This window comes from Nelumbo lutea, chromosome 2 (assembly GCF_056320005.1).
Source record: "Nelumbo lutea isolate HS-2025 chromosome 2, American lotus-T2T, whole genome shotgun sequence".
In the NCBI taxonomy this organism is placed as follows: Eukaryota; Viridiplantae; Streptophyta; class Magnoliopsida; order Proteales; family Nelumbonaceae; genus Nelumbo; species Nelumbo lutea.
Genome location: NC_142685.1, coordinates 13598025 through 13609518, shown reverse-complemented (window position 1 = coordinate 13609518; position 11494 = coordinate 13598025). Strand labels below are relative to the sequence as shown.

General features: G+C 37.5%; 1 protein-coding gene across 2 annotated transcripts; it reads left to right on the top strand.

Annotated features, from left to right (window-relative positions):
- Positions 1-1393: 1393 nt before the first annotated feature.
- LOC148868676 (uncharacterized) lies at positions 1394-7639 on the top strand. 2 transcript variants are annotated; one of them, XM_088968613.1, is made up of 3 exons: positions 1394-2249; positions 6082-6199; positions 6622-7639. In XM_088968613.1, the coding sequence occupies exons 1-3, from the start codon at positions 1857-1859 to the stop codon at positions 7113-7115; spliced, it is 1005 nt and encodes a 334-aa protein (XP_088824739.1). In that variant the 5' UTR covers positions 1394-1856; the 3' UTR covers positions 7116-7639. The 2 variants fall into 2 exon arrangements, with proteins under 2 accessions (XP_088824739.1, XP_088824738.1); XM_088968612.1 differs by having other exon boundaries at positions 1470-2249; positions 5983-6199.
- The last annotated feature ends 3855 nt before the right edge of the window (positions 7640-11494 follow it).

Sequence of the window (11494 nt, the reverse complement as noted above, 5' to 3'; positions counted from 1 at the left end):
CATGATAGATTTTTTCCTTTCAGTAGACAACATTTGTTAGGTGGCAGGTGGCTAATAAGATTGATTTTTGGCCCTGTTTGTTTTTCAAGAAGTTATTTATTTAGATAAGTGTTTCTTGAAAAATACTTATTCGAGTAAATACATTTATCTATGTTCTTTTATTTCTTGGGTAGATAAAAAATATAACCGTTTTAGTTATAAAAAGCTTTTACTAAAGGGATAGTTTTGTTCCATCCTAGTGTTAACAATTTTTTTCTCATATTAAAAAGTTACTTATCCATTTAAGAGATAAATATCATTTTATTTGGATAATTGATATTAAAAAAATAAAATTTTCATAAACCCCATATAAATCTAAAGAAAAACATAAATATCTTGATAAATATAAATCAAAATCTCATTAACCAACTTTATTCCTCTAAATAAATAAATAAATAAAACTAAAAGGGATATTTGATGCCTTTATCTTCCAAAAATTTTGATCTACCATATATAGATGATTAACCTATTACATGTAGCTAACTTTCACATGTGCCATGTGGAGATAAGGTTACAGCCCCCATAATCTATTAATAGCCCTCCTTATAAACCAAATCTTGTCTATGAATTTGAATTTGACATCAATTTACTGTCAGATTCATCCATACCGAACTACAAAATTGTGACCCGTACTGATCAGTCAAATTAAGGAAAATACAGAGCGGAGTACAGACATTTTAGTAAAAATTTTACGTGAAAAAGGCGGGGGGGAGGGGGGGCGATCAGTTGTCAGTTGGAGATTTTTCCGTTATGAAAAGGGAAAAATGGCCGACACCCGACGGTGCGGTTTCTCGTGATTTTGTGGGGCCCACTGTCGACACGGAACCTATGACGCCACGTCCACATACCGTCGTCTATTGAGTATTGTCACGTGGGATTGGGCTGCCGTGCCGCTCAAGTCATTTCCATTTTGGCTTTGGAGCCCGTTAATGCGTTTTCTGCTTTTTTTTTTTTTTTTTTTTTTTACGGTTTTCCCGGCCAAACTTTCACTTCCTTGTTTCCCAAGTCACGAAGTTAAACCAAATAAAAAGAAAAGGGAAATAAGAAAGCATGTGCGTAATTACATTCATATCCATGCTTTGACATTTGTGATTTGTTCCGTGTATCATTCAAATTCAGATGCATGGGCCCACTTTGAAGTTGACTTGTTGACCCCGTCGATTTGTCAACCGTCGATCCAAATTTTCGAACATCAAGTGCCCGTACTTTATTTTAATCAGCCACGTGTACGGTACAGCGATGGGCGATGAAACTCATCTTTAATCGGCCATGTTGTACAAAAAGTTTACAAAATGTTTAGAGAGAAATAGAGAAATTTCATTTTCAAGTATCGTTGAGCCATTTCGTTCGGAGAATGGGAAAGGGCATTATCGTCATTGGACCTTGCACTTGAGAAAGGGCATTATATGAAGACCGATCCCGTTGCTTTTGGCCTCTCCTCCTCCGGGTTTGCAGCGGGCTTTTCTTCCTTCTCACACCCTTTGGATCCGCCAACAATCCCAAATGCCGAATTGCACCAACAAAAATTAGGATTAGGGTTTGTTCGCTCTTCGACTGTATGATTCTTTTCGATTCCTGCTCGTCGAGATCCCGAATTAAGGTTTCTGGAATACAAACTGGTTTCGATTCGCATCCGTCAAATTCATTTAACTGGTTTTGTTTCTCGGATTCTCTCGTGGCGAACGCCCTTTTTCATAAATATGGCGTAGGCTTTCGTGTTTAGGGGTTTTGCAATTCAAAATTATCGCTTATTCTTCATCTTAGGTCGTCAGAAGGGGAGCCGAGGAGTCTCTTTCACATGACAAAATCAATTATGAATGTCCTGCTTTGAATTTCGAATTTTCCATGCTTGTAACAGAAAACCTAGAGCTTGTAATTGTGATCACAATTCACAGGGTTTATTTATGCTAGAAACGTGGGCGTTTGAACCCAGGGCTGCCGTCGGGCCTGCTCAAGGGGACGCCCGCCATGCTGGAGGCAAGGATTGCCTCGCTTACGTCGCGGCCGGGAACCTTTGGTTAAGACTGGTGGGAGGTGGTGGTGCACCGCTCGTTGGGAAGGTAGATGCTTTCAGCCACGAAAGTGAGCATGACCTGGGGTTAATGGTCAGCGATTTCCTGGAGAATGGAAGCAGTGGTGCAGATTCGAGATGCAGCAGCGATAGTGATTCTAGTTTTTCTGATATCGCCCATCTTGCTGATAAGATTTCGGTTAGTTGTGCTCTGCAACCTTCTTCCCGTAGCCTTTTCCTTTGTTTCTATTTCAGCGGAATATTTAATTGCCGCTACTCCTTTTATTACGTTAACCATTTCTATTCCCCCTCCCCTCATGCATCAAACCTTACCTCATAGTGGTATACTTTCTTAGCTAGTTATTTGTATGTTATGACCGTGAAGGATGTGAACATACCAAAAGCATTTTGTTTGTTGCATAGTTTGTATTTTAGTATTCTTGACGTGATTATCTTGTAATCTGTATTTCGCTGCTCTATGTCAATTGGTTGTGAAAAATTTGTCATATAATATTTATAAAATCTTAATATCTCTCTTTCTATATTTTTCTACTCGTGCATATCTGTTGAACGGCAGCTGACTAAACACTACAGCTCCGTTTCAGGGATTTCACCTTCTTTCTGTTTTTCCCTAAAACTCTAATATGTTTTTGTTTGATATCCATCAAGTGTGACAAATTAATTTCTTTTCCGTTTCAAGCTTCATTTTCATCACTTTAAAGAGTTGGTTCAGGATTCTGGGGGCTTTTGGTAAAAGCTACTCGGCCAACTGGGAAGATGGGCATAAATTGAAGGATATATTAGGTGACTTAGAGACGATGACAACTTTCTGATGGCAAATAGTTATTTGGATTTCCTCCTTGCATGGTTATATCATTCTTTAGGAAAGCCTCAGGTACCTAGGGTAGATCAAATAAGTACCTATAAGCCTAAATGCCTTTGAAGCCTAAGCAGATCTTATTGGGATAAGAGTTCCTTTTTTTTAAGCTGAACAGTCTATACCTGAAGTCTGACATGCTGAAGTTTTTTATTAGAATGACTATTGCATTTTATTCTCTTTGAACATGGATATGACAGTTAAGGGATGTTCATATTATCATGAAAGTTTTAAGAGGTTGAATGGATAAGGAAACACTACACAAAGATAAGTGGCAATTGGTGTTTCAATAATATTAATCCAAGCAAAATTTCAGATATAAGTAGGCTTACCAATGGCATAGCCAAACACACTAAGAGAGAGATTACCAGCCACCATCCACCATTTACCTGATTACTTTAGATATAAGTGGCAATGTTTGACTTCCAACCATCATCTTAGTTTGTTTATTTGCCTTGTTCATTCTTTTGGAGGAGAGGACAACTGACACCATTTTTAGTGGTGAAGTAATCTAGGGTGCTTCCAACTTCCAAGTACATCTAAAGATGTGGGAATTTGGATCACTGATTATAGCGTGATTCTATGTTAAAAGTACATGATCAGGTTTATATGATGCATTCATGTGGTACCAAAATGCCAATTGATTGGCTTTAGCAAATGGTAGATGCCATTTCCAATAAAAAAAGATGTTCTCCAAACTCACTTCAAGTTCAAGCAGCTATAGTCAAACTTATTCATTTGACCTTCTACCCATGGTTATTAAGGTGGCAAGGTGGTAGTATAGGTGCAACTCAGGTCGGTTGGATCAAGTTGAGGGTTACACCAAGCCCAACCCTAAGTTTGGCAATGTTTATCAACCTTGGCCCTGGTCCAACCAGAGGGCAAGCCTATGTTTACCAACCTTGGCCCAACTTGAGCTTAGCCCAACACAACTTGGGTTGGTTGAGTTTAAAAGAATTTTTGAATATTTTTTGCACATCGCCACATCTATCTTTTATTGGGCTTCACAGTCCAATTTAAGAGTAGAATGGATTGAAAATATTACAGATGCAATTATCAAAAAAAAAAAGTACATATGCCACTAATAAATGCACACACAGACACAAACAACCTAGAGCCTGAAAACTCAGGCCTAACCTGTGCAAAAGCTTTGGTTGGGTCAAGTCAAGCTCGGATTGGCATTGGCCCACCTGACCCAAGACTTGTTATCACCCCTAGTGGTAGGGTACCACTAATCATCTGTGCAGTATTTTGGAAAATCTGACCTATAATTTATTGGGTGTTTTCTATGTTCACATGTGGCCATATTTTCAATTTCATAATATTTTATTAAAATATTAAGAGAAATATTAATAATAAATTTTGTTTATAGAGACACATTATCATTGATTTTATAGGGCAATTTAACTTTTAATCATAAACTTCAATATTTTATATGCAATATAATCAAATTTCATTCAAAAAAGTGGCAAGACATTTAACATCATGGATTTCCATACAACAAGAATCCAAGCAAATAAGCAAAGGAGCAAACCTAGTGAGTCTAAGAAAATTGGTGTTACAAGACATTGACTCCCTGAATATAGGAGAATAAAAGCATATGAATCTAAGAAAGGAAGTATTGCAAGGACAATTTAGTCAAATAAATAATGAACGACATGTACATACATAGATATGTATGTACACAAGTAAAAATAACATTTGCTAAAGCATGGTCCTTTTTGTTACCTAAAGCAGTGCAGAAAATGCTTTTTGTGCCCCCCTCCCCCCCAGGAAAATGCCTTATCACTTAGGTGCCTGGCTAGCATTGCCATGATTGATAGCTATGATTGTGGACCTGCACAGAAATGCATATGCTGCTTGGCCCTGTCATGTCATGATGGAAAGGTGATTTCAAGACTTATCAGTGGTTCCTTTCATGATGGGTGGAAAGTTTACTACTGTCTGGTGCCAGTGACCAAGTCCTTGGGGTCATATCTGGGGCACGGGGCCTCTTTTTGTTAATATGGATTGACAGCCATAGAACTCTTCTTGGTCACCCATGCAAAATCTGATTTTCTTTTCATTTTGTCCATTCTTAGTGGTTGGTGATCTATGTAGATTAGCACCACATGTTAGATTGGGTTGCTAGACCTTGGCCAATCATGTTGATGCCTAGGAATCCTGCATTGTATAAATGATTGAATATTTCAGCAGTATGATACCTGTTACATGAGAACTCTATATTTGTAGACAGGAACAAGAGCTTCACATAATGATGACTATACTTGCATATGGCTTCTAAGCAATTATTAATTTATTATAGAACAAATAACAGAAGCAGTTTGAAAATTCTATTAGCACCAGGAGTTGGAAGTTTAAGAAAATTAAGAATGGTGTAGAAATAAAAGAGATACAGCTTTTAATGAAAAAAGAACCAGAAACCATCCACTCCCCCTATCCAGATTGTTATCTGCATAGGTGTAGCTGGTTGACCTCTGTTCTCTTTTCTCTCTTCACTATTGAGTGGAGTTTCAAATTTGTGGCCCTATACTAATAAAAGATCCTACTGTAGGTGCTGGGTTCACTATTTCACAAATAACCAAAGATGCATACTCAAAATTAAATTATATCAATTCCCCAGCAGAAAATTTTGTCGTGGTGCTTGGATGGCTACCTATATAACCTAATCCAAGTGCAGGTTGCCTAGGCATGCTTAAGCTGCATTTTTGTTAGACATCCTTGGTGAACTATCAATGGCTACGAGGATCTATTGGTTGGAAAAATAGAGGCAATTTCAAAGAATTTATGACAGAGTTATCCCAGAGAAATGTGTATCTAAAATTTTCTTGTCAAATCTATGCAAGTGATGCAATTTATGAATATTTCCATCTACCATTTCTGCAATCTAGACTCAACTTCCAGTTCATCAACATGGACCATATTCTCATACAACTTGTTTTTGGTTGTTGCTTTCTATTAGGGACTAAGTAGTTACTTTCCATGTACCATTACACTGTACTTTTAGTTGCATTTTCCAATTGGCTGAATGTTTTGATAATGCGTTATTTTCCAGCTTTATAAGCACAAAGTAGATCAGTATGAGAGCGAGTTGTTATCAACAGTCCATTCCCTTCTACTTTCTATCAATGACAAAGATCTTTGCTTTGTGAAGTCAAGCTTATGTAATGCTAGCTGCATCAGGTTTTGTTTGGCAAAGCTCCTGAGATTGTCTGGTTATGATGCTGCTGTATGTTCATCAAAGTGGCAGGGTTGTGGAAAGGTCCCTGGAGGTATGCTGGCAAAATATCTGGCCCAAATTGCTCCTTTATTTTGTCTTTTTGTTTTGTTTATCAAGCACATGGAAATGGGGGACTTTGGGGGTGGGAGGGGGGAGGTTAATAGTTAATGGAAGTGTGTCTTCATCCACTTCTGTACACATTGCATGCATAATAGGATTTTAATATCCATTTTATGTCTCCATTTCTTGTTGATGTTTTGAGACCAAAATTGACTACCCTTTCATTTACTGGATCATCTGACAAGTTCTTTTTTGAAAGAAGAAAATATGATGGATCAAAGATTTAGGATAATGCAATCAATTTTGGCCTAGGAGGTTCTCCTGTTTATGTGCTCCCATGCTGTGCTAGAGAAATTACTTTCTTCGAATGGAACCATTTCTGACATTTTCCCCTTTTAATTGTTTGATGTAAAGGTGATCATGAATATATTGATGTTGTCACTCATCATCATTCCGGGAACACAGAACGCTTGATCATTGATATTGATTTCCGTAGCCACTTTGAAATAGCAAGGGCGGTTGAATCTTATGATGCAGTGTTGAATTCAGTTCCAGTGGTGTATGTGGGTTCCCCATCGAAGCTCAAACAATTCCTTCAAGTTCTGGTGGAAGCTGCAAGGTCTTCTCTGAAGCAAAACTCAATGCCTCTTCCTCCATGGAGGTCTTTTGCTTATTTGCAAGCCAAGTGGCACTCTGCCTACCAGAGAAAGCTCAATCCCGATGAACGAAGTATCCCTGAGCCTGAGACCTGTTGTTCTGATCATAAGCAGTGCATGGGGCATTTGAAAAGGCTGCAATCTTCTATCCAATCTGAAATTGAAGCAGAACGATTGTTGAAGCCCAAGAGCAATGATCATCAACGTAGATGGAAGCTGGAGAGGTGGAGGCAGTCATTTAGAGCTCTATGAAGATGTACAGAATTTAGCGGGATAATAAAATCCATTTCATCATATGAGGCTGCTTTTCAAGCACCCGAAAATTAAGAACAATAAAGAAAAGGGATCATTTAGATATGAAATAAGCCATAAACAGAAAATAGGTGGATTCATACAGTCGATACACAACAAATAACAAGCCATATTTTGGTGGAGCATCCATATTATGGAGTTTTGTCTCTCTTCCAATTATTTTCCTGCACCAGCAGAAAGCAAAGCAGTACTTGCTTGACCCTGATGCATCATTCCATAAATTTTTTGTTGATTGCTTGAGATATATTTGTTCTTTTAAATGTCATTTCGTGTGACTTCCTTCCTTGCCTCTTTATTTTATGGGCACAGGAGATTTTGACCTGTTTGTACTTTTTCATTTTTCCTCACGAAACTTCCAAGTTTGTCTTCCCGGCTGCAGTTCAAAGGCTGCTTGCTTGGTGTCAACTTTTATTCTGTTCAATTAATATTAAGAGTTTTGGGATTTATAATATTCTCAACAATCTGTTCCCCTTGTGCATATCAAACCAGCAACTCATTCAATGGCTTGTAACATGTAAGCCTTTTATATCTTTATAATACAGATTGCGACAAGTGATTAAGAAATGTAACACAGGTTTGCCTGATGGAGGTCGTGAGAGTTTTACCATGGATTATTTTGCTCGTACAACAAGTTATCTGCGTGAGCGTGACGGTGTAAGATGCGACCGGGGCAGTAATTTCTTGTTTAGCTACCAATCCCGTAATTTATTCAACAATTCGAAGAGAAAAATGAAGTCTGGTTTGCCGGAATGAAGAAAATTAGACAAAAACCTTTCCTTCTCTGAGAATTTTCCTTCTTTTTTGTATTCTCTGCTTGTTGAAGTCATGTTCGTCGTTAAGGAAATGGTCATACGATTAGTTGGCATATTTGTGATAGTATGCTAAATGTTTGGACTGAGTAACCGAGAACAGGTCTGGACCAGTAACCATGGTTTTCAAAACCGGACCGGATCGGACCAGATGGTTGGACTGGAAAATCGGGAACTGGTCAGGTGACTGGTTCTGTTTTTCCCAAAAACTGAATTTTTTTCCAAAACTGTTGGTTTTGGTCAGCAAAATGCTGAATTGGGCAATTAGCCGTTCGAATGATTTTGACTGTTTTTATCATTTTGAATTTTCGTGTCAGAATGGGCCGAGTGTTCAGTTTGAATGGTCGGACTATTCGACCCAGTAATCGGACCCCTGACTGGTTCAGTCACCGGGTCGATTTGAAAACCATGCCTTTAACCCTCCCCTCCATTAACAACAAATCCCTCTTCATACTTTGTTTCTCCACCGAGCTCTTTACTGGTAGAGCTGTCTGCCTACATCCATCGGAGAACCGGAGAAGTGCTTTGCTCTCTCTTAATTACAACTCTTCACTGCTATTTCTTTCTTTTTTAGCGTTGATATAGCCATATGATATATTATTATCAGCCTGGCGCGATTATAGTTAATAAAAATGTATAGATATAGATATGATATTGGTAACTTTCTTATACAATTGAATCGAGAAAAAAGAAAATCACATCTAAAAATTTGTTCTAATACATGTTATATGACAACAAAATCAGCCGCATATGCTTTCATCTTTAATACTTAATCCTTCTACCGAAAAAAGTTTAATACCTGATCTAAGAGTTATGTGCTGTACTGCTGTACCATGTGACCGCGGGAGTCCTACAAGGAGAGATAAACGAAGGAAGTTACACCCGCCTCGAGCCCAGTTGGGTGCATGAATCACTGCCAGAACACAGTCGAGCATTTCCAAGCTGCAAATTGCAATGCAAAAATTGTCCTGCTGCTCCATGAAATTTTCTCGTGTTAGGTACTATTTGGATGCTCATGGACTCATGCATGATAACCCAATTGCATAGAATAATTGGCCCAGTATGTACCCAATCAGGTCCCATCAGTTATTGGAAGTCTCTGCTTGTCCAGTATCTCGGACCGCTTTTGTTGGTCAAAGCCGTTTGATGTGTAACCCATCATTTCTCTTCTCCCTTTGATCAGGGCATGAGAGACATATCTGACATAACAGGACCAACCCCATGATGGAGTTTTGTACAAAGCTAGGAAAAGAGAAGGTGGGGAGCTCCATAAAATAATAATTACCCTATCCACGCATGAATCTCTTCTGCCTTCGATTCCCCTTGTTTTACGGTACAAAACCGGACTCCAATTGCCATTGTATTCCTCTGCTGCCAAGGCCAAAATTAATAATCTGGTTGAGATGTTCACGTAAAAAAAAAAAGAAGATAAAACAGAGGAAAATGTTGTTCTTTTGCTAGTTTGATACAGGAAATCTACAGAAGAAATGAGATAATTCCTTAATTTATCACTATACAAAGTACAACATCCAAGCTGTTTCCACCGGGTTCAAGAAGTGCTAGTCTCTCAAGGTGCAGGACGTACAAATCCGCCAGCTAGCCAAGGAAATGTGTCCCTCTTAGACTTATCGAGTTAAACACCCAAATAGTAGAGAGAGATACATTTGGTGTCCAAACGAGGTAGGTCCTTAGTCCCTTAGGGGACAAAGAAACCACTGTTGGTCAAAAAACTAGAAAGAGTGTAATGATAGGGGGTGCCCCATACTACATTGATGATACTCAATGATCATGACAATGTTGTCATCGGACCCAAAACCATTTAGGTCATGGGTCACAGGTCGAATGGCTCAATCATCTGGTTCAATCGTTCAACTGTAATTTGTTCGAATAAAAGATATACAAATTATATATAAATATATAACAAATAGTGTATATCTTGTTTAAAATAGTTTGTATCAAATAAAGCTTCACAGTAAATATATTACAAGACAGAAGTTATGCCAATGCATATACTTGGGGTAGGTTTTATCAAATCAAGTAAACATTTCTAAGATCTGGGCAGCCTCAAATCCAGTTCCCAGTTCCAAGAGTCTAACCATCCACATTGATCTAACCCCCTATTTGGGAGTGCTTATTTTTAAACACTTATTGGAACAAGTGTTTATTTTAGGGCCAGGACCAGACATATAAGCACTAATATGTGTTTAAGAAATATATCTGAATAAGTGGATTTTTTTTTTTTTTTGAAATAAGCCCTTTTGAAAAAGTTGACAATTTTGGCTTTTTTAAATGCTTTTTGAATAAAAAAAAAGTATTTATTATGTTTCCAATCTGTCTTAAACTGGCTTCATAATTTTCAAAATGCCTATAGGGTTCTGTTTAAAAAGAAACGCTTTTTCATCAAACACTAATAAGCACTCCCAAATAGTAGCTAAATCTGATAAACGGGGCAAGTGCAATTTCCTTTAAGAGTACAACCTCTGAACCTCATATACGTACTTTCAAATCATTATACCAAGATGCTAACCTTAAATTGGTCACACGTGGGCAAAAAAAGCAAATAACTTTAGAAATTGAAATTAGTAAAAGAAAAGAAGGTTGGATAAATTATAATAAACTTGAGAAAGAATTGAATATGAAATTAACAAAGTAATTAATTAATCAAAAGAGAGTAAGGATGACATGCTTGAACGAAGTGATACAAGTCTGAGTAAAAAATATAATCAATTATTTGATTTACCATATCTAACATTGTATCATAATTTTCTTTATGCTTATTATAAATTTTTATTTTTCATATGATTTATTCAAGGTTCAAAGTATAGATATACAAACTAATATGGCGGAAGAGAAAACATCAGCGTCCCACATATATATCTCATCATGCACTGAGAACATTTCCCATAAATACATAATTGGGATGTTATGGGGCGCTGATTTTACAAAACTTTTTAAGGGGTCGGTTTAAGACGTACGTACCCCTCAAATGGGTTTTGACCCCAAAAAGACACGACAGGACATTCATACGGTACGATAAGTGTCCAAATTTTAAAACTCTGTATACTTCTTAAATGTTTTGTAACACGGAGATGATATGCTCATAATGTTAAGGAAATTGAGAGAGAAAATTGATTTAACAGATTATTTAAATAAGATTAGAGGGGTGAAAGTGGTCGTGTCATGCGGAGATTTGTTAGAAGACTCACAATCCACTTTGGTACCAGTAGGGACCTGATGATAGACTCTTTTTACTGAGTTTTACACTTTCTAGAACATCAATTACACACTGGTTGCTTAGTGTAAGGCTGTGTAAAGTAAAAAAGGTGTAGCAAATCCGGACTCAGTTGATCTTCTATTGCTATTGTTAATACTGGAATTGATGAAGGTTCTTCTAACAATGCATTTGGTCGAGGTCAATGTTGAAGGTTGGTTCTTGATGATCGGATTGGTCTTCTTAAACTCCGAGTAAGATGGCAATTCTATCTTCTTTTTTTTTTTTTTTTTTTTTTT